We start from the raw sequence: 22,930 nt of genomic DNA, 5'->3' as shown, positions 1-22,930 counted from the left end.
ATTCAGTTCTGTTCACAGTTTTCATCAATTACTTTGCACTGTAGAATTGAAAACAGTAATGCCCAGCTTGTGTAGCTCCTGTATTTCATTTTTGTCTCTGGTCTGGTATCTTCTATTTTGTAATAATTGATTGCTTTCAGGAACAAAATTTGAGGTTTAATAACCAGTTAATAATTGTTTTCTCTGAATTATTTCTTTAGTTCTCCCTTTAAAATACCTGTTTCAAAGAGGAGAACAAAAAGATTTGTGAGCCCTAGTAACATAGACAAAGCAGAATTGCAGTTGTCACCAACTGAAAAAAATTCTCTATTTTATTTAAAAATCCAGAGTCTATTGAACTGGGGATTGCTGCATAAGGATTTTTTTGTAATATTACAGATATTTTAAAATATATGAAATAAGCTGTCTGTACAGCAAGATGTATATGTGTGAAAACAATTACTAAGAAAGATGCTAAAGAACATTGGGAACGCCTTGGAGCAGGTATCTACAAACATGAGAACGCTAAGAACCAAAGGATTGATTGTTTTCCATACCAGTCAGTGGCAGAAAGCTGGAGAGCTTTGAATGGTTTTGGTCACATGCTTAAGCAAAAACATAAAATAATAAGATACAGAAGTAAATACTAAGACAACATTTTTATAGCTGTGAAGAGTCAGAAAAAAGGCTGTGTTTCCCAGCTTTTCATAACTTACTGGGGTTTTTTGTGTCAGTAAAACACTGTTCATCCGTAGTTCTGTAGGGGAGAGAAGTCTTTTACTCATGTCATTCAACAGTGTCTCTCCTTGCCTGAGCAAGAAGATCTGTACAGCTTTTTTAATGACAAATCTAGCCTCGTTTCCCGGGGCAGAGGAGGGCAGAGATGTCACTGAAGGGTTGTCCCACAGGAGGACTTGGTGACTTTGCTCATCTCTCCCAGGTACCATGTGCTATGTCAGACTGGCTGGCACTGAGCACTCCTGAGCTGAGGTCCTGCTCTGTGGTCTCCAGGCAAACAAAAAAGACTGACACCTTCAGCCTACTCAGCAGCCTTTTCAATAAAAGCAGAAATTTTTCAGCACTTGTACTGGGGACACTCGATTACTGTGACTTGACTGCATGTGTCCAGTTAATACAGTTAAAGGCCCAAATTTCAAAAATGGTTCAGGTGATATGTGTTGCACTTGAAGCTGATTTGATTAATGAGGAAATGAATCACAGGCTATTGTTCTATGTCCAGCTAGTGGAAAAACCCACTTATATCTAGCACCAAACCACGTAAGTGATATTCAGGAATATGAATGAATTGTTGGCTTGCAGCCAGCACCTGTTCAGTGCCATGGGATTACTTATAAAAGATCTTCTGTCTACTGACAGTTTTGTTGTAGGCATCTGAAATTCATTGTCAGAGAAAAACCCAGGGCAGTTGTTCAGGGAACTGTAGTGTAGTTTATCTGTGCTGTCTGTAAATGAAGCTTTGGTGTCAGATTGGATAAAAAGATCTTAATTTTCACAATTGACTTCCTTGATTTACCAGACGTTACATCTGTGCTGCACAATTAATCCCCACTCATCCTATGAATAATGTATTGCTTATTAAAAACTTCCAGGAGTGCGATTGTGGTAGTGGCCGTTTTTAAAGGGAAATACAAAATTCAAAAAACTTAAAAAGGTTCTGGTCGAAAAATACAGATCTTCAGGTTGAGCTGGTAGGGTAAGTCAGACAACAGGAGAGGTGAAAAGTAGGGTGGCCTTAACTCAGTTGCTGAACATCAGAGGTCAGAAAAGGCTGCAAAAACCTATGGCTTTTTTATGCAAGGGAAAGTCAGAACTGGTGGAAGAGGTCCCCAGGTGAGATCCCATTTAACAATATACAGGAAGCTGCTTGTCCCCTATTCCTCAAAAAAACCCAAATAGCAGAATGGAAAAAAGTCTGTTTATGTTGATAGGAAAGGGTGCTAATATTTAATTTCTAAGTCAAGTAAATTATTTTAGTACTTGGAAAACAGAATGTATAAGTTACTGGAAGTTATTTAAATAATTCAGGGATAATCTAAAATCAAAGCCCCTAAGAGACCTCTTGTTACCCATAATATTTAAATAGTATAGGGAGAGCCCAGTCAAAGCCCTTGAGACTTCAAAAGTAACTGTCCTTAAGTGCACTGGGCTGCATCAGCTTCTTTTTGGTATCTGGAGATGTGGTTTGAGTTTTGTAGTGCTCTTGAACAGTCACTATTCAGAAACTCCTCCTGTAAATAGGAAAAGCTTCCAACTCACAGCTGACAGCCCTCCCAGAAGGAATTAATGATACCCACACTTCAAAACATTTATAGCTCTAATGTTCAACTGCTAAGTGCTGCATAGTGAAAAGAGGAGTCTTACCTTTTGTTGTCATTCTCAAGGCCATTATTTTTAAAACCAAAGATGGGCAATTATTGTCTTCTGTTTTTCATTAAAATAATTTATGTAGGAGATGCATACTGCATCAGAACTACATGTGGGTTTGTTGTGCTTAATGCACTGTTTTGGTAGAGCTTAGTTTGGAGCTAGGGAGCTTTTCTTGAGACTACTTATTTGGCCAGACAATGCTGTGATCTGTGTTCTGAATTTGTTTGTTGATAAAATGGCATTTATAGACTGACATTTTGTTCCCAACTCCAGGAGGAGGCCCTCAGGCGACAACGAGAGCAGGAAATTGCACTAAGGCGGCAGCGAGAGGAAGAGGAGAGGCAACAACAGGAGGAAGCACTTAGGAGATTGGAGGAGAGAAGAAGAGAGGAGGAGGAAAGACGTCAGCGAGAGGAGTTAATTCGTAAACAGGTGAAAAATGACAAAAGGGATCTCTTCTGTTTAATTGTGGAGGCTGCCACAGCAAACAGGCTTTGAAACTTGCACCAGTCCTTGAGAGGTCAAATCAGGTTTTGTCAAGAAAGCAGAGCTTGCAGACAGTATCAAGTTGAGTGAAAAAAGGTGGTTTACCTGTATCCTGACTTCAGACAAAACAGTCAGAATCTAATACACCCTTAGGTAAAGAGATTTGGGTGGGAGTGAGTGTTCTCCCTTCAAATTTAGCCTTAAGAATGGCTTTGCAGCACAGTGTTTATACTCCTTTCTGAGGCAGAGTACAGTATCAGAATAACAGTTTGTTTTGAATTAGCGCTCTCTGGGCCTTTATCTTCGGTATCATCTGAATTGATCACTTGGCAGTTGTTCTGTGCAATGCCAAGTCTATATACACTACCAGAGTTTCAACTTTTTCCTTTCCTTTTTGTTCTTATTAACAGGATTTTTTTCTCCTTGGGGTCACTATTAGAAGTCCCCATTGGGGAGCTTGAGCTTCCAGTCCCCTAATTGATGCTCTCACAGATCCCTTGATCAAACTAATTGGCTTCACATTAACTTCCAAGTCCATTTCAGAATTCACAGTTAGTATTTTAAAAATGCCTTTTCAGGGTCCTCCCTTGTAAGATGTCCATCACCATTTCTGTCATTTGTTAGCAGAAGTGTCTTCTCTGGAACTGTGCTGTTGAGTAACAACAGTAAATATCTCCATCTTTGTCACCTGTCTCTTCTTTCCTGTTATTTTTGCCACATTTTATTCCACTGAAAATGTGGTGGTACTGTAAGTAGTATAAGCAGGCAGAAACTCAGACTGAAAGGTGTGTAACTATTAGAAGCAAAGTAGTAAGAAATGAGCTGGTGTGAATTAGGGAGATGCCATTCTCTTGCAAGTTCTTTGGTGGAGCAATGGGAAACATTTATTTTTAGGGAATGTAGAATATATTACTGAGAAATGTAAAGGTAAATGGACAACCCAAACAGCACAGATCACAGAATCACAAGGTTGGAAGAGACCTTCAAGATCATCAAGTCCAACCCATTCCCTGACACCTCAGCTCTCTGGGTCTGCTTAAACACGAAGGCAGGGAGCTGGAAACAGGCACAGACTCACAGATCTGCAATACCCCAAGGGAAAGCTCCCCTTCTCATAAGTGTATCCCTAAAAGCTACTCAAGAAAACTCAGACACTTGTATCACCACTGCAGTCTCCAAATCCAAGTACTACAACTGCTGTTAGCCAAGAGTGAGGTTACTCACACAAACCACCTTCCACACTGTTGCCTGGTGTGTTTTGAGCGTGCTCACAATGGGTAGGAGCACATAACTACAAGGACTTCCTCTAACCTTGGATTGCCTTCAGAATAACATGGTCCCTCTCTGTTCTGTCAGAATATCAGTGCCACAGAGTTGAGTATTATAAATTCTGTGAAGTCTCCTCAGACCTTATTCCTTTCTGTGTCCTGGGAAGGAAGAGGAGGCCGCCAAGTGGGCGCGTGAGGAGGAGGAGGCTCAGCGGCGGCTGGAGGAGAGCCGGCTGCGCATGGAGGAGGAGGCAGCGCGGCAGCGGCTGGAAGAGGAGGAGCGGAAGCGCAAGGAGCTGGAACTCCAGCGCCAGAAGGAGATCATGAGGCAGAGGCAGCAGCAGCAGGAGGCTTTACGGCGGCTGCAGCAGCAGCAGCAACAGCAGCAACTTGCACAAATGAAGGTAAGCTAGTCCTGCAGTTTTACTTCCTTTCAGCATGGGAAGTAAAGCCACAGCTACATTCAGGGTGGTCAATGGTAGCTTGGGCAGAGCAGGGATGGATGAGCTATCTGGAGAGGAAAGAGGGTAAAGAGTTGATGTGAGAAGAAAGAGGAAGAGAAATTACAGATTAAAAATTGGAAGTGTTCTGTTAGTGGAAGCACACTGGGAAGGCATCACACACGGGCACAGATGGTTTTTTGCCACAATGAGTAAGAGCCAGTGCAAAGTTTCTAAAACTTGGAATTCTTAAAAGTGTTTGAAGTCTAAGTGGATTGCTTTTGTTCGGGTAATGATGTGTTACATTATTCTTGATAATGTGTCAAAGACTGATACATCAGAGGGCAATTCAAAGAATGTATAATCTATATTTTCTACCTTTTCATACTTTATTATTATACCATGCTGTACTTTCTAGGGTTTTGTTAACCTTTAAAGGTGGCCTTTCTTTTCCCCTGGGTTTATACTGTTTCTTTCCTGATTATACTCCAGCAGTGTTCTCAAATGTTTTGTAATTCCTGATGATATCTGTTTTGGCCCAGCTCCCTTCATCTTCAACATGGGGTCAGCAATCAAATTCAGGAGCTTGTCAATCCCAGACCACACTGTCATTGGCTGAAATCCAAAAGTTAGAAGAAGAACGAGAACGGCAGCTCCGAGAAGAGGTAAACACTGACAGCAGCGGAGTGCAGCTTGTTAGAGGGGACTCAGCTGTGGGACTGCTTAGCTGTCACTTCAGTTATTAGAAGGAATGGTGAGGATGAGGAATGTTTTTTTGAAATAGCATAACTCAAAATCCTGTCCTTCAGGCATAGGTTCAGTAAGCACTTGTGTGAAAGTTTTTATCACTTCTAAGTATAAGAATCCAAAAGAAGGGAAAACGGCACCCTTTTAACCCTGGGAATGTAATATGTTCACAAATCAGTATGCAATTATTTCATATCTGTATTCTAACATGTGTGAAGTTATTCACAAGACCAGGACAGTTAAAGGGAGGGTGGGTTGGGGGGGAGCACGTGATGGTAGGAGAGAAGGTTATCTTCCAAGAAGCTGGCTGCAGGAATGATTTGATAAATTTAGTCTGTCCAAGGCTAGTAAACAATTTTTATTTACTGGTTACCTAATGTCTCCCTTTTTGGAGGAACAGTAATGGCTCAGAACAATAACAGGTCAGCCAGGCTCAGGCTTCTCCAGAAGAAAGTGAATGCTCTTTAAAACCAGTTTCCAAGTTAGGCTTTTGAATAGTAATGATCATTTACAAGCACTTTTGTCTTGCATGCAACAGCAAAGGCGTCAGCAGCGTGAACTAATGAAGGCCCTCCAGCAACAGCAGCAGCAACAGCAGCAAAAACTGTCAGGCTGGGGTAATGTCACCAAACCAACAGGCACCACCAAGTCCCTGCTGGAGATACAGCAGGAAGAGGCAAGGCAGATGCAGAAACAGCAGCAACAGCAGCACCAGCAGCCGAACAGAGTCAGAAATACCACGGTATGTTTATTTATCTAATCACTACATGGAAGAAAGCAGCTGGGCCAGTTCCCTCTGTCTGTTCATGCCTTTTCTGCTGAGTCTGCGCTAATAACCAGCATCTCTTTTATGTCTCAACAGCACTCTAACCTGCACACCAGCATTGGGAATTCAGTGTGGGGCTCTCTAAACACAAATCCCAGCAACCAGTGGGCATCTGACCTAGTCAGTAGTATCTGGAGCAATGCTGATACCAAAAACTCAAACATGGGTTTCTGGGATGATGCAGTGAAGGAAGTGGGACCTCGTAACTCGACCAATAAAAACAAAAGCAATGCCAGCCTCAGGTAGGAACTGGGGAAGGAGCTTTTGCAAAGAAATACTGCTACTCCTGACATGATCGCTTAGCAGTTAGAACATTGCGTGTTTTCCTTTTTTTCCTCTGTGTCATTTGAGATCTGTTTTGACAACAAAAATCGCTAATAGGTGACCATTCAGAGCTCATTTTGTCACCTGCTTAGAAAATTTTGTTCTTAAAAAGTGTTTTCATCTTGTAAAATAGTCTTACAACACTGTACTGTATATGGTAGAGTGGGTAAGCCTGGCAACTGATAATCTAATTAGATGCATTTTCTTTACCTTAGTAAATCTGTAGGTATTACAAGTAGACAAAACAAGAAGGTAGAAGAAGAGGAGAAGCTGTTGAAATTGTTCCAGGGGGTTAATAAAGCCCAGGATGGATTCACTCAGTGGTGTGAACAGATGCTTCATGCACTCAACACAGCCAACAACTTAGATGGTAAGAGATGGAAAGAAATGAGGGGAGCAATATCTGTTCTGTTTCCTGACAGAGTAGTTCTGAGGGACTGTAATGATACTAAACCAATGTTTCCAATGCACTCAGCAAAAGGACACCATTAAATAGTGGCTAGAAGAACTGGCTGCATCCTCTTTTAGGTTTGCATTGTCCTAACTATAGCAAATCAGTAGGATTTGAAAAAGTTCTGAAGTCTGTCAGCCAGAGCCCTCCTGAGGATTTCTGGTAGTCATGGAAGAATTATCTGGCAGATAGATGAGGATCCAGTTTCATCCTGCATTGCATGATAGGGCTTTATTGTGGGAAACTGGGAAGGGCAAGCTACTAGACCAGCAAATATTTGACACAGAAATTGACACTGGTGTTTATTGCATGCGTGTGTTTGCTATCAACATGCACTCGCTCATGGTCTGCCTTCTTCTTGCAGTTCCCACGTTTGTTTCTTTCCTGAAGGAAGTGGAGTCTCCCTATGAGGTCCATGACTACATCCGAGCCTACCTTGGAGACACTCCTGAGGCCAAGGAGTTTGCCAAGCAGTTCCTCGAGCGCCGTGCCAAACAGAAAGCCAGTCAGCAGCGGCAACAGCAGCAACAGCAGGTACAGGAGCCTCTGCTCTCCCTGGGGCTGTGAGAGGCTGCAGGCAGCACCTGCTGGATTCATCAGTGTCCTGGCAAGTGCAGACAGTAAAGCAGCTTTCCAGTTTTTACCGCTTAACAGTTGAGGCCAGCTGTAGGTCAGAGTGTTTTTGCATGGTGATCTGGGAAATGCTGTGGGAAGATGAGTTGGATACATCGCTAGCTAGTGTTGCCACATGGATATAGGAAGTGCTTTGGGCTCTCTGAATACTTTCTGTATAAATAAACCAGACTTCACTGTGCTCTGTAATCTTGTCCTTAATTTTTTCTCTAGGATTCAGTGTGGGGGATGAACCACAGTTCGCTACATTCAGTCTTTCAGACCAATCAGAGCAACAACCAGCAGTCCAACTTTGAGGCTGTGCAGAGCGGGAAGAAAAAGAAGAAACAGAAAATGGTTCGAGCAGATCCCAGCTTGTTAGGTCTGTTTCAATTTTTAAAAATTAATGTTTAATTTGGTAGTGATGGTTTGCTTTGGGGAATGTAGAGGATTCTTACTGACCTTAAATACGGAATTTGAGTAGAAAAGTTGGAATGTCTTTGGAATCTTTTCAATACTATTATTTGTTTAAAGATTTGAAAAATTCTATGTCAGTCTCACGGGAAATTTTTGTTGAACTTTCCCTTGTGTAATGGCCTCTTTGATACTCTTTGGGTTATTACCTGGAAACTTCTTAAGTAGTTCAGACGTTTCAGTTAAATTCCCTTTTCTCCATTGAGTTGACCTATGGCTATTTTATTGCTTTAATGGTGATTTGTTCTTTGAAGAAAAGCATGTTTTCCTTCCTTTATGAGGAGCAGCTTTCTGAAGCTGCCTTTGCCTTGCCGCCTTTTTCCAGAAGATATCCTTTACCCTAGTCAGAAAAGACAGCAAAGGTTGAAGTGGTCACAGATTTTCAGTTGGAGACTATGGAGATGATGACCTCATTAGCAGTCCTTTATTTATTTATTATGTTTTGTGTCTTAATTTTTATGTGAGTATGGTTTTAACTGTCCCCTGTAGCACTTTATGGAAAAGTTTCTTTTAAGGAGCTTTTAAGGTACAAGGCCATTTGTGTGAGTGCATGGACACTGTGGGGTGACAGGTCACAGTTGTGTTCATGTGGAATAAATGTCTGTGTGTGTGCCCTGTATGACAGAGGGGAAACCAGGGCACTGCACTGGGCCAGGCTTTGTTGTGCTGCCTCTGCTGAGCCCAATTGCTGTAGAGCAGACAGGTACTGTCCACCTGAAGTCACTGCTTTTTTAAGGCTCTAGCAGAGCCCTGCCTTTGGTTTTTGTCTTTCTTCTATTTTTGGTCTCACCAAAGTCAGTACTTCAGCTAAATCAGTGATTTCTGCACTGGTGTGTATGGAACTTCTCAGTGGAATCCTGACTTATGCCACCCCAAGGTGCCCATCCACTGGGTACTCAGTTGAATATATTAAAAAAACAACTTGTGTAATGCGAAGAAGAAATCATTAAATACAATTTAGAAGTTCCAACTGGAAGGGAAGTAGCCCATGCAGCTTTTTAAAAACGCATACACTCACTCTTTTACAAAATAATTTCAGATGCTTTTAGGCCACACTACCACGTGAGGGAGCCAGAACAATTTTTCTAAACCTCCTGAACAGAGCATTTCTTGCCTCTCAAAGTGGAAGGCAATTGGTTGTCTAGCACAGAGCAAACCAATGTAGCGCTCTCAAGACACTGAAATTCAACTTTGTGTTTAGTAGCCTTACACAGGGAAACTTTCCCTGTTCTCATACTCCAGATGGGGTTTGTACACCCTTAAAAAGGGGATTTCAGTAGGAAAGCTGCATTTGATTTATTGGATTCGTTTCCTTGCTGAAAGTGTTTTCACTCTTCCTCACACTTTTCTCATGTGCATCATGTCCTCAACACATATGGCTAAAAGGTTGGGTAGAAGTTTGGGTGCATCTTGAGCCACCTGCATGGCCCTGGGTAACTTTGTACATTTTCACCTTGTACTCCTGAGATGGAAGTTTGTAAAAAAGCATGGAAATAGATGTAATTGCTACTAGATTTCATAGGTACATGCACTGAGACTTTAAAATAAAGGGTGAAATTGCTCACAGCTCCTGAGGCGTGGGAGCATGATTCCATGTGTGATTCCAAGTTCTCAGAATGCCCATTTCTTCCTCTCAGAGCATGTAACTATGGTGTTGACAGCCCCTTCCAAGAGCCAGTTGACTTAAACACATTCCCTTTCGAGATGTTGCAGAGCCATGTTGCCACTATGTGTAGATGTGCCTTGTACTAGCTCTGCAGGTGACATCTTTTAAATGGAACTTGAAAAGTCTTCTGATCTGGTTTTAAAGGCCAAGTGATGCTTGTCTAAATATACAGTTGATTATCTTTAGTTTATTAAGGAAAAAATCAGCCAGTTTGGGTGAGTGTGTCTGTAGCCTTACTGAATTACCCCTAGATTCACTTTCTCTTAAATGCAGTACCATGTGTAACAGATGTTTTGTATCAAGTACGCTATGCCACAGCCAGATTTTTAACACCAGTTCTTCTTGGTTCACAGGGTTTTCAGTGAATGCTTCATCAGAGCGGCTCAATATGGGAGAAATAGAGACTTTGGAAGACTACTGAGCATGTGCAAATCAACTGGCTTTTCCTGCATCTGTTAACCATGGATTCTCCGTTTGGACACCGTACTCTCCACCTTGTGTTGTTCTTTGCCTCGCAGTGAATCACAGGATCAATCATCTCAGGCTGCTTCCTCTGGCCCCAGCAAACCCTTTCTGCCCAGGACTGCACAGGCGTTGTTCTACTGTCAGCCCACTCGAGTGGACTTTGCTCAGAGTCCCGGGAGGGTGGGAGTTGGGCTTTGTTCACAACAAGGCTGAATTGGGCAGCAAGCTTTCACTGTGCTGTGATTCATTCTGCTGACATACCTGGAAAAAAAAAATCAATTGGGATTCTGCAAAGCATTGCTTCCTTCTCCTGGTTACTCTTACCACATCCAACACGTGCAGTCATATGGAGAGAGAGAGAGAAAGAGATTGAGAGAGAGTTTGTGGTTAACAGATGTTGGTCAAAACCAAAATGCCACACAGATACTGACTTGGCTGCTCCATCAGGGCGAGAGGTGCTCTCCTGGCCAGGAGTTGCATTCATAAGCTACCCTTAGAAACTGGCAACGGGAGAGGGGCGGTAGTGGGCACAGTTTAGCTTGGGTTGGTTTGAAGTTGCACACCCCCTGCCAGCCCTTCTCAGCACATAACTTTTGGAGGGAAAGCTCGAGTCTGTCTTCATTAGGTGGTGATGCTGAAGCTGGTGGAGTTCCCGTCGGCATTCTCCAGCCTTCCTGGACAAGTGGGGACTTCTGCTCTGGAAAAAGGGGGGTGGCATCTCTTCTTTCAGGCTGAATTTACCCCATAAGTGCTACCTTCAGAGGGTTAGGACCAGTATATTTTGAGCTCTTTTCCTGCAAATTTGTCTCGTTTAAGAGACAGTGGGATCTTTACAGTGTGGATCTGTAGTCTCTGGAAAGGGTGGACCCTGGCTTTCAGAGACGTGCCAGCAGCCTCAGCTGGCTGTCACTTGAAGCAGTGCTTAGGTATCGAGCAGAGATGCCCTTTCGTCACGGAGAGAGACACTGGAGGACGAAGCTTTGTGCAATGATGGCCCTGCTTATCTTCTACACCTTAAAAGTACTTCACGCACCTTCACTGGGATCCATAACCTCTAAGTGTTTATGGAGTCATAACCTTCCTTTCTCACCGAAAGATTAACACCACCTTCCCTGCTCCACGTACCCACCCACCCTGCACACACCACAAAGGACAGAGAAGGAAAACTGCCAAATGCACTTAGTTTGACCCCCCTGGTCCCATCTCCCGTCCCCAGAGGGGTGTAACCTGCGAAGGGAGATATGCTGCAGTTTTGGTGGAGTTGTATAAAGGTGTCTGTTATTCTGTCATCACTGCCTAAAGAAAACAGTTTGAGTTGCTCGAGAGCAGTTTGGCTTTGGATTTTATTTTGTTTGGTTTATTCGTTTTTTGGGGTCACCTTCCCCTCCTCCTCCTCTCTCTTCCCCCGTCCCCAGACATGTACAGTAACTATACAGAGACTGCTGCAGACTTGTATATAGTTTTTGGATCTGATAGCATGGAGAGACTTGGAACTGTTGCAAATCTGGTCTCCCTGTCTCCTTTGCTTTGTAAATTCATAAAAGGGGGAAGAGGGGTAGTTAAAATGTTTACAAAACTTTAAACTCCCTCTGAACTTTTGCCAGTGTGGGGGGGGAAAAAAAAGAGAGAACTTAAATAAAACCTGGTTGTATTATATCTGAGAGAAAACTTTCTGCTTGCTTTTGTCAAAGCTGAGTATTGAGATAATTCCTGGTGCTAAAACCCACCCAAACTCGACTTGCATCAGTTTTCATCAAGAAACAACAAGCAAATACACAGGATGTGGAACAACAGCTGCTGCTTTATTTCTTCCCTGGTGAGGAATACTGGTTGGTTTTTCTACTTGATAATTTCAGAGTTCGAATAAACACCAGTAAGTTGATATTAGAAATTTCTAACAAGAAAGCTTTAATTTTCCTCCGCTGTCTGTAGAGAAACGTGTGCATTCATGCTGGTGCTGTTTATGCAGGGGAGATCAAGCCATGGCTAGTTTGCTCTTAACACAAACACTTGGCCACGGAGCCTCCTTTACCAGTCGGTGCCCACCCCGTGCACTCCAGTGCACTGCCCTAAATAAGGTGTTTTATTTCTCCCCTCAGCCTGAAGTCCACATGGAAACCTTGTAAGTTTCTCTTTTTAGACTTAAGTTTCCTTTTTTGATACTTGTTTTTGTGTGGAAAATCCCAGTAAAGGTAATGGTAAATGTCCTGCCATTCACCTGACCATGGAAAATAAGTATGCTAAGGCCTAACTTACACGGTAGCCTTGCATGATGTTTAGCTGATGTCTGAGAGAACAGGTAATGTTTAGGCTGATAACCTGACTTTATTTTAATAACTTCTCTTTTTAGCATATAAGGTGTATGGTTCATAATTGCTTTCTGGTTTTTCAGTGGTATGATCCAATTTCTGCAAGCTAATTTTGGACTGCTCTACACCATGTTACAAGTACACAAATGTGTGTTAGTTTTGAGCTCGGCAGGAAAGGAGCAGCTTCTTGATTGCTAAATGAAAATGCAGAAATGCAAGCAGGGAAAATGTGCAATAATTTGTCAAACTTTGAGGACCTCACTTGGCTCCTGGGAATTTGTAGATAATGGACCAGTGGGGAAGATACACTGTTCATAATACTGAAATACTCTGGTCTGTTTCTATGAAGGTAAGGTGGTGGCATGTGCAGATTGTGCATTCAGGTGACTGCCTTGTCACATTCTGTGACAAATAGGGCCCTTTTCTGTAGCAAGAGTCATTTGGATCAGTAGGGATGGGGTAAATAGGAGCTCCAGAAAGCAAAGCAATTGCTGCAGAAAAATCTGAAATTTAAGACTTAAATACTTGTGTCATATTTTCAGAGCATAAAGAACTGACATTGGAGGTGTTTATGTATTCATTACATGATGGGAAACCACGAAGTATTCATCATCATATCAGCTCCAAAATACTAATGAAACTTTTTCTGTGACAATCAGCTGGAGTGTTCCCCTTTTTATACACCTCATCCATTCACCATTCTTTGTTGCTGCAAATGTGATTTGAAACAGACCTGGGTTTTCTGTGCTGTGAACTGTCCTGAGCCCCCGAGGCAGGCAGGGACAGAGTGGCAGAGGCTGGCAGGAGGAGGTGGTGCCTGAGGAGGATGCTGGCATTGCCTGCCAAAGGCGACTCTCCTGGAACGCTTGGAGACCTTGACAGCAGTTCTGAGACCACCCATGGCTCCCAGGCCAGCTCTGTAAGTATTCCACCCAGGAACAAGGATGCCATGGAGCTGCTCTGGCTCTGTGTCAGAGCATTTTAGCCTCCGAAGATTGAGGCCCTTGTTGTTTGCTCTCCCCACCCTGCAATGCCCTGCCACCCTGCTCAGTGAGGGAGAGCACAGCCCTCAAACTGGGCTGCTTGCTCTTGGGCTGAGCTGCCCCAGTGGCTCCTCTGTTATTTCCTGTGCCTCGGGTTGGCCAACCCCAGGAAAGGCATTCCAGGAGCATCCTCGTGGCCTCTGGGAAGGGCTCACCAACAACTGCTTGTGTGTGCACTGACCTGGCAGGGTCCTGATGGCTCTGCTTGGCTGCCTATGGGGTTTTAGGCACAAGTTTGGGAGGGTGGAGCTGCCTTTGGGAGGAGGTGTGCTCCTCGAGCCAGGGAGAGGGAGGCTCTGCTGGGCTTTGCACTCTCTGTGCACAGCTGCTCTTGGGAAGGACTTTTATTTTTCTTCTTTTCTTTTTTCTTTTTTTTTTTTTTGCCTGACTGAACAGAATTTTTATTATACCAGTGAAATTTCTGTGTTGTTTGTGCTTTGAAGAGTTTTAAGGAATCCTGCTGATGCTTTTCCTGAGGGAAGCCATGCCCTACCACAGAGTCCTTCGCCTGGTCCTGCTAACGCTGTGCAGCATCCTGGTCCCTGCTGTGCTGGCAGGTAAGGAGCTTTGTTTGCATTTAAAGCCCAAAAGCATGGGAGATCCTTTACTACCCTGCCCTCTCTCTTCTCCCTTCCCTGAAAACATCCCTAAATATGTATTGAATTATAATTGATTAAGGGAAACTAGCTTTGGTGGCTGCTGGTGAGCAAGAATATATTCTCAGTGGAGAAAATCCTTTAACTTTTCCTAAGCAGAATGGTAGTAGCACCTATTGTGAGCATTGGTGGGACAGGCTGTCCCTCAGCTTTTAATAGCAGGAAGAAGTTACAGTTATGGAAAGAAACATTTTTCTTTGGCTAAAGCCTGTGTGCCAAATCCTGGTTCCTTCTGTGCTCCCTCCCAGAGCGGAGCACAGCAGCTGCTTTAGGCAGAACCAGGGAAGTGTCCATGGAAACCCCAGTCCAAAGCCAAGGTGTGCATCCTTATGGGGTTGCTCTGGAGCTGGGGTACCAGGGCAGTGCTAGAAAGGTGCCTGGCTCTGACTTGCTTGCAGTGAGGTGATGGGAAGAAGAATGGGAGAGATGCCTGTTGTGTGGGACTGTTTTTCTGGGGGTTGTTATTAATTTCAGCTTTATCTGCTCCTGCCTTCAGCAGAGCTGTGCTGGCTGCAGGGAGCTGGGGGTACAGCTTCAAGGGCTGCAGGTCTGAGGTGGGTTTTACAACTGGGAAAAAACTGACTTCCAAACCCCCTGCACTGATGAGCTCTGAGTGTACAGGTGGAAACTCTTATGGGGAATTGCTTCCCCCAAAGCCTTTCGCTCAAAGCAGTGGAGGCGAGGCTGAAGAGATGGCTGGGGCCAAGATAACAGGCACAGCATTTGTTTTCCTGAATTTCTGTCCTGACTTCCAAGACCTGGAGCAATGTTGTTTTGCAGTTCTCTCTCAGTTTCTTCTGAGCATCTTGCCTTGCAGGGAGATCTGGCCAGCTGTCTAGCAGATCAAATTATGGAATTCTTTTTGAAGGAACTTTCATATGGGTAGGGAAATTCACCGCTGTGCTTGGCTGGAGGAGCAGAATTAGTGCAGCTGGTATCTTCTCCATCTAGGACACCTTCTTTGAAGGGAAACCTTCAAAGTAACTAAGAAATGAGCACTAAAAAGTGGATACTTTCCTTCTCAAACCATGAACCTTTTTTTTTGTGCAGTGGAACATTAATCATTTTAGTACAGTTTCAGTTTGTGCCTTGCTCTTGCTCTCAGAAGCACTGGCCATGCTCTTCCCCCATACCAGGTAAGATTTTTTCTTAATCATTAGCAGTATTTCACTCTGCAGGAAGTGATTGATTTCCAGTGAGAATTCAATCTGCTTCTTCTCCAACCTGGGATCTCTTCTATGCTGTTTTAAATTTCCAATATTTGGTGCATTTGCTCTGCCCCCCGCTCCTTGCCAGCTTTTCCATGTGCTTGCTCTGGCGTTGCAGCTGTGGTTTGTGCCTGGTGCTGCCTCCCTGTGTCACTTTTGCTCCTGTGATGCACTCCCAAGTTTACTTGATGCTTATGCTGGGTGAGTTGTGCTTGCACAGTGAGGCTTGAAGGGCTTTGTACTGGGGAGTGCAGCATTCACATCTTGGGGTGTAGGAGAGATTCTGTGCTTTCCCTGCAGTGCTTTAGAGATGTAATGACTCTTAACAGGTTGTTCCCTGCTCCCTCAGAGAGGACAGGAGGAAGCCAGCCTAGAAGCAGAATGATTCTCTGCTATATGGAGAGTTCCTGCCCCCACTACAGGTGCTTTGAGGATCAGTGGAACTTTTTCTGCCTTTACTCTATTAGAAAAGGAAATTTCCGGCCTGGTGCAGACAAAGAGGGGAAGGGCACGCAGACAGCCCTCTGGCCTCAGCACATACACACACAGCCCTGCCTTTCTGTAAACAAGTTTACTCAGTATCCATCAGAACCGCAGCTCTGCCTTGCTGCACACAGGAGCTCCTGGCCTTGCCCTCCACAGGCTGCCCTTTGTGCTGCTGCTGAAGGGCTCCTTTCAGCCCTGCCCTGGCCCTGTGCCTGCCATGGCCACCTGGGGCTGGACAGCCCCTTGCTGGCCTCAGAGTTCACCAGCCCCTGCCCTTTCGTCTCAGCACCTCTCACTGTCCCCAGCAGAGTGAGCAGAAGCAGCTCTGCCTTGGAGAGGACTGACCATGGGGTCCTGCAGCCCCCAGGCCCAGGATGAGTCTCCTCTCCCTGTTGGCTGCTTCTCACTGGTCTGATTTCCTGGACAGCATGGTCAGGGCTCTGTGACTGGTGCAAGTGTGAACTTCTCCAAGTTACTGAGCTCTTTCCAACATCACATTTGTCAAAGATGGGGAGGCAACCAAGCACATCTTTAACCCCCTTACACATCATCTGGGTGCAACAGGAAACAGCCAGCTCAAGGATCTGTGACAAACCTTAGCCTTCTCCATTTCCTCTTTCTCCAAACCCAAGTGGCAGGTAGGCCTAGGGGACAGGAGGATTGTGAAGAGATGATTTTTTTTTTCCTATCAGCAAACCCAGTTTCAATTCCTGTAATGCATTCAGAGCCCCAAATGAGGTGCAAGTTAGTACAAAGCCTTTGGAAAGCATCGGCTCCTGAATCGTGTATATTTGGTATTGAAACTCACATGTGGGCTCCTGAGCTTGTTTTGAGCTAATGTGGAAATATATTTGACTGCAGTAGCACATCAGAATGAATCTGGGGGAAAAAAGCAGCACAGCACACACACTAAAGGAAAAGACACAGGAAAAGAACATCTTTCTGTAGCAGCTTGTTCCCCTTGACCAAGAAAATCTCTGGAGCAGCTTGTGTGTCTTTTTTTTCAACTACAGGAGAAACGAAGATTATTAGGAAATTTTTTAAAGCTTAAGTTGTAGAACATGGATAGCAGTAAATAGGTTTTGTTTGGCAGATTTCAGGAAAAGATGTAGTTGCTCCAGCAGATCAATCCACACTTGAGCCAGGACTTTGTAAGCCATTACTCAACCTTGCTTTGCTCCAACACTCCTTAGAGAATTCTGATGCTGGTATTGACTCCTGAATAAGGAGCTAGGGTGAAGGTGGACAGTGAGGATGATGAGGTGCTGAAGTCACCTTGTGTGAAGAAGACTATTGGCCAGTGGCAAGTAACCTTCAGGAACAATGATGTGACATGGCCACATGTCTGCCTTCAGGTCTCACAGTTGGCCTGTGGGGAGGGTCTGGTTCCTTCAGATTTGGTTGGCATCCCCTGGGGCTGTCACTTACAGACACTCTTCCAGTCTTACCTTTCAGTCACTGAGTACCTGGGGTACTGGCTGCCACATCACTGTGCTGGCAGCTCACCCCACCTTCTTCTTTCTAACTATGGAAATAGCAGTTTTGTGAAGTTGCCTTTGCCATCATCCCCTCTAGATCTCTCCATGGCCTATGTGTCTGGCATTCCACTGGCTCCTGCCTCACTTGGAAAACTAATCATGTATTTCTTCATGGTAACTGATCTTTTCTTCCCATTTCCTCCCCTCAGTTATAACTAACCTGTGCTGGAGAGAGGAAGAAGACAGTACAGCAAAGAGATTTCCCTAAAATAAGACCATTTGTAGTGTTAACATGTGGGAAGGAAGAGCTGCCATCATCCACCTGGCCTTCTACAAAACACTTGAATAATTTTAGACCACTTTGTCCAGTTCCATCTCCAGTAAAATGCCAATAAGATAATTGCATGTTGTTCTCCTAAGTGTTCTCCAACTGTATTTCTCATGAAAAGGCTTTTACTGTTAGTCTGAAAGCAACAGTTGCCCTCAGCTTGTGTTTCAGTGCTGAGACAGAGCTAATGCTGGGGAGGAGCTCATTTGTGCCAGGGCCTGGAGGCTTCCCTCCCTCTGGAGCAGCTGGCACTGAGGCACAGAGCCTGGTAGTGGTGGGTCACTCGTGTGCCTCAGCAGCCTGGCAGCCCCTCCATGTGCCCCTGGCTGCCCCTCCAGGACAAAACAAACCATGTGAGTGCAGCACGGGAGTTTCCTAGAGGTAGGACTGGTCCTGGACTGATGGCAGCACAGCTAATGCATGGCTTTCTCCCAGATGTTAAACATCTGGTCTTGTGATGGATGATGTATTTTGAGTGTGGTTTTTTGCTTCTTTATTTCTACAAAGTTCGTGGGTGAACAGGGAAGCCATGCAGTACTTCGATATTTAGTTTGCAGCTCTTGGTTGCACTCCCTCCCTGGAGATGGCAGCTTGTTTGGGTGTTCTTACATGCTAAGTTAAGATTGCTGTTTCTTGCCCCATGGCCATGGAGCTTCCCTTCAGCTTGCCCTTTTCTTGGGAAGGGCTGCTGCCAGCTCCAGAGCTGTCACTGAGGCATTTGTTGAGGTTCACAGGGCACGTCCCCCTCATCACAGTCAGAACGACAGTGACAGTGTGGGCAGGAAGGCCTGGCCATGCTGGTACTGCTTTCTCTGTAGATCATGTTTAGATCCTGGTCTCCTGCTCACACACAGAATAACTGAGCCTGGGAAGAGCAGGGCTTGTGGTGGTCACCCAAAACATCAGCAGCAGAGCAGAGAACTGAACTTGCTGAACTGGGTCCCCTGCCTGTAGATAGAATCTCTCCAGATTCTATCCAACAGATGACTGGAAAAGGCCCTCATGTCTCGCTTGGAGACATAAGACCTTACTAATAGTGTGCATGTGTTGGGGTTTGGTACCTGACACAAACTCTCCTTCCCATCACTTTTCTTGCTTTTACCAGGGGACTGTAGTGGGATTGTGACATTTAATGTTGGGTCCATTAGAGATCTACCACTCTCAGCCAACAGCTGTGTGGCTGACACACACTGGGACTGTCAGGGAAGCAGGTGTGAAACCTCTGCTTGTTAAAGAAACCTGCTGGATGCATGAGGATAGTTGGATGGGTGCTTGGGCTTCTCAGCTGGAGGAGGGGAGGTGTGTGAAGATATGAGCTTTTAGGTTAGGAGGGAAAATCAAAGGAGAGACATGGGGAGAACGGTGCTGGTTATGAGCAGATGTTCTCCCAGGCTGCAGCAATGGGCTCTGGAGGAACCTGCCTCTTGTTTTGGGTTCCCCCTCTCCGTGTATCCATGGCAGGGCCCTTGGCACCTGCTCCAGCAGCACTGAGGGGCAGGAGCTGAGAAGGGGACCAGCAGTGAGCCCTGGTTCCTGGGGAAGCTCAGCTGCAGGTATTTCACTCAATGTGTTTGCAGGGTTCTGCTGCTGCCTCTGAGCTCACAACTGTTCCTGAGGCAGCAGACCTGACTGAAAGAGGTTGTGTTTCCCTGGGCTGAAGTGCTGGTAGGGTAAAACCACAAGAACTCGGCATAGCAAATGCATGTTAAGCATATTCTGCCTTTTCTGTGTGGGCAAACTGAAAGTGTGTGTCAGTTGGATGAGGGGAATTAACAAAATACATATCCAGCAGCCATCCAAGTTTTTATAAATCACAGCAATCATAAATGAATTAGACTGTTTCCTCTGTATTTGGCTATCAAAAATGAGCTCTGTGCCCTGAAAAATTTCTGGCAACTCTTTTTAAGCAGGAGTTAGATGCACTGAGAACAGGAGAGACTATCTGGCACCCCTGGATCTGGTGGCACCTGTGGGACCTTTGCACTACGGTTAGAAGAGATAGTGCAGGGATTGGGAAGACCCAGCCCAGGTCTTCCCTGGATGGTGCCTGCATCTGTTACAGATCATCTGAGCTAACACCAGTCCCTGGTCACATGCAAGGCATACGTGCAGCTCTGGAGAAAAGAAACGTTCTTGGGAAAGGAAGCAACACTGTCCTTCCAGCACTGTGTTCCTCTACCAGGTGGGGACAGTGGCAGTGTTGGTTCTGGTCTGGGGGGTGTTGACAGAGTCTTCTCTGTGTGTGGAGTTTCTCCCTTACAAAAGCACCCTGGAACCAGGGCTTCCAAAGCATTCCATATGTTTGGTCTGTTGCTAAACCAACAGCTTCCCCATGCCACTGTTGCCAGTTAAATAACCCAGCTCTGCTCAGTTCTCTCCTGTGTTAACTACCTTTTCTCACTGAATTCTGTATTCTTGTTCCATTCTCTGGCTGTGACACCACAGAATTTAAAGTAGAGAGGTCCACTCGAAATGGCACTTTGTGGAAGAGCCACAGGATGGAATATGAGTCTTCAGCTCTGCTGGTTGGTTTTGCAGCACAGGTTGGGAAGGCCCTGCATAGGCTTGGGTGTTTGTGGGGAGCTCTTGTGGAACACAAACCTCTGTGTGCATGTACAGGGGAGCTGAGATGCCACCTCTGGTGCAGAGACCATGGGTGTACCAAGTGTGTGAGGACATGGTGTTCTCTGCTACACCCAGCTTTGCCTGGGTTCCTGTCTGGGTCTCACTGGCACAGGCTGCACACTGGGAATTTGTCTCTGTTGGTGCTCATTGGGCCAGGGTTAAACCTGGCAGTTGTCTCACTGGATACCCTGTAGCTTTTCTGCCTGTAGAAAGAGCTTTCAAAACTAGTCTAGAACTTAGCTGTGTTTCCAAGATTGTGGAATAGCTCTGGCATTGGTGGGAGCTACTCTCATGCAAACCCTGCAGTAAATTCTCAGTGGGTTTGTACCTGCAGGAAAGGTGAGTGTTTTGGCCCTCCCTGTTCCAGGGAGGGATCTTAAGGGAGAGCAAAGTGTGGTGCAGCCCATTAATGAGGATTCTTTGCTCTCCCCCCACAGCACCTTCTGTCCCCAGGAGGCAAGGAGGGCTCCAGGCACTTAAAGCTGGGGCTGGTACTGCCAAGATGTGCTGCTGCCATTTTCTCTTTCTGGGCCACAGAGAGCCTGGGACAAGTCTTCAAGTGCCCCTGGTACACCAAGGTTCTCGTGCCAGAGTTGGGGTGCCCTGGGATACCTCTGTGCCTTGCCCCAGGGAGCCTGGGCTGTTTGCTCCAGCTCTTCACTCCCTATTCCCCAGTCCTGATAACCATTGTGTCAGTTCAGGAGGGCCCTGGCAGTGAATGTTGTTCGTTTTTCTCCCCCCTGCTTTTTTCCCCATCCCAGTGCAACATTCCCGGTGGTTTCAGCAGGGAGCTGTGGAATGTCTCCTGCTCCTGCCAGAGCCCACCTGAACAAGGCTGGGCATTGACAGGGAGTGCTCGGTGAGCCACACACAGGGAGGGCTCTCTGGCTTGGTCTCTGACCCACGGCAGGAAGGAATAACAGGAGACGAGTGGTAACATTAAACAGAACCCAGCCTGCCTTTCATCTCCCCGGTATGGCGGGGGTGCAGCAGGGGGAAGTCGAGGCTCTGGGGTCCTGTCTGGGGGAGCCATGTCCTGTGCTGTGCCAGCACCTCCAGCATCCTGCACTGCATGGGCTGGTGGTGCAGGACAAAAGGGCTCTGAGATGCTGTGAATTTGGCCAGCACAGGTGGCCCGGTGGCCTCTGCCTGTTGGCAGTGTGACAGCCCTTCCCAGCCCAGTCCCAAGGGCATCCATGAGTAAACCGGCTGTGGATGTTCATGTGGGGCCTGTTTGTGCACGAGCAGAGGTTGCAGGGTGTCAGGGCACTCTGTTGTCCCGTGTGTGCTGTGAGTACACTAGGGTGCCACAGAAGCACATTGCCTTTGGTTGCTCTGGGTATGGCTCTTCAGCAGAGGTGGTGTCCCCTCGGAGGAGGGCTCTGCCATACCGGGGTTCTCAGCCCTCAGGGCACCTGGCAGGCAGCTGTAGCACAGGGACCTGCTGAGCTGTGGTTATCACTAGTAGCCTGACCGGCCCCCCATGCCCGTGGGTGCTTGTCTTCCAGCAGAGTACCCGCAGGACGCGGTCCCCACCCTCTGGAACGAGCCGCCCGAGCTGCCCTCTGGAGCCGGTCCCTTCGATGCTGCCACCGCCACCGCCCGGCTGTCGGATGCCACTGCCTTCCCCCCGTACACCTCCGAGCTGGAGCCCGAGGACACCACCCACCTGCACCGGCTGGACACCGGGGACGGTGAGTGACTGCGCCAGGGACTGCCCGCGGCTCACTCCCGCAGGAGCCTGGGATGTCCTCACGGATTTGCTCCCTGTGGGCCTGTCACCTCCCGGGAGGGGTTAAAGACACACTGCTGGGGAGGGGGAGGGTTGCCTTTATTGCCTGCTCATGGAAACCTCCCTGCTGAAAAACTTCTGCTGTGGAGCTCTTGCCAGCCCCAAGATGGCTCCAAGACTCTTCTTCCTGCCCCATCACCTGTCATGGCAGGCACCTGCCCTGAAAAGAAAACTGCCCTGAGTGTAGGTAGGGCTCTCCAGGACAGAGTGTGCTGGGAGCTCCCTGGACAGGGAGCAGAGTGCCTTTCCTGGCTTGTGGCTCCTGACTGACAGCAAGCACCAGCTGTCATCTGGTCCTGCTGCAAGCAAAGCAACTCTCCCAGTGAGTTAGCAGGAAAGCTGGGCACCACTGACCCACTCTGTGGCCACTGTCCTTGTCACTGGGAGCTGGCTGAGGCTGTGGTGGCTGGCTACAGCCCCCTGCCCAAAGGTGCACAGGATGACATCTGGGACATGGCCAGTGCAGCGAGCTCCAGGATGGGAGTGTGGCCTGGTGCCTGGGAACATGCTGGGTGTGGGGTGATCCTTGCAGCCCTTCCCATCTGGGCCCCACTCTGCCTCTGCTGACCTCATGCCTTTTTCTCTCTTCCTGCAGGCTCACTGGGGCCTGGAGCTATTGGTGCCATTGTCATTGCCTCCCTCCTGGGTACGTCTGTGCTTGTGGCCTTGGTCGTCATCACACTGAGAAAGTTCTCAGCCTCCTGAACTCAATAAAACATTTTTCTGTTACACAACCAGCCTGTCTGCAGCCCTCAACTGCTCCTGAACTGTCTGCCTGGGGCCCTGGGAGAAATGGTGCCAAGGATACAGGAAAAGCACTGCAGGCCCTGTGCTGGGCAGCCATGCATCGAGTACTTTGGTGCGTGTGGTATCTCCTGG

General features: G+C 46.5%; 2 protein-coding genes across 14 annotated transcripts in view; both read left to right on the top strand.

The window, feature by feature from the left end:
- The window catches only part of GIGYF2 (GRB10 interacting GYF protein 2), a 75,194-nt gene extending 63,400 nt beyond the window's left edge, over positions 1-11,794 (top strand). For 9 of the 10 annotated variants that reach the window (XM_031064622.1, XM_031064621.1, XM_031064625.1 and 6 more), the window contains 9 exons: positions 2,641-2,799; positions 4,289-4,525; positions 5,104-5,226; positions 5,847-6,050; positions 6,171-6,376; positions 6,674-6,828; positions 7,274-7,443; positions 7,756-7,903; positions 10,015-11,794. In XM_031064622.1, coding sequence (XP_030920482.1) covers positions 2,641-2,799; positions 4,289-4,525; positions 5,104-5,226; positions 5,847-6,050; positions 6,171-6,376; positions 6,674-6,828; positions 7,274-7,443; positions 7,756-7,903; positions 10,015-10,082 — 1,470 coding nt within the window. In that variant the 3' untranslated portion in view covers positions 10,083-11,794. The remainder of the gene's footprint in view (positions 1-2,640; positions 2,800-4,288; positions 4,526-5,103; positions 5,227-5,846; positions 6,051-6,170; positions 6,377-6,673; positions 6,829-7,273; positions 7,444-7,755; positions 7,904-10,014) is intronic. The other variant, XM_005430219.2, reaches the window with a different exon arrangement.
- Positions 11,795-13,239: 1,445 nt separating this feature from the next.
- Positions 13,240-22,785, top strand: SNORC (secondary ossification center associated regulator of chondrocyte maturation). 4 transcript variants are annotated; one of them, XM_031064629.1, is made up of 4 exons: positions 13,240-13,354; positions 13,922-14,035; positions 21,768-21,953; positions 22,647-22,785. In XM_031064629.1, exons 2-4 carry the CDS (start codon positions 13,942-13,944, stop codon positions 22,754-22,756), a joined length of 390 nt encoding a protein of 129 aa, XP_030920489.1. In that variant the 5' UTR covers positions 13,240-13,354; positions 13,922-13,941; the 3' UTR covers positions 22,757-22,785. The 4 variants fall into 4 exon arrangements, with proteins under 4 accessions (XP_030920489.1, XP_030920488.1, XP_030920490.1 ...); XM_031064628.1 differs by lacking the exon at positions 13,240-13,354 and adding an exon at positions 13,520-13,645; XM_031064630.1 differs by lacking the exon at positions 13,240-13,354 and having other exon boundaries at positions 13,748-14,035; positions 21,771-21,953.
- The last annotated feature ends 145 nt before the right edge of the window (positions 22,786-22,930 follow it).

This window comes from Geospiza fortis, unplaced genomic scaffold (genome assembly GCF_000277835.1).
Source record: "Geospiza fortis unplaced genomic scaffold, GeoFor_1.0 scaffold592, whole genome shotgun sequence".
In the NCBI taxonomy this organism is placed as follows: domain Eukaryota; kingdom Metazoa; phylum Chordata; class Aves; order Passeriformes; family Thraupidae; genus Geospiza; species Geospiza fortis.
The sequence above is the reverse complement of the archived record's forward strand: the minus strand, read 5'-3'. Positions and strand labels throughout refer to the sequence as shown.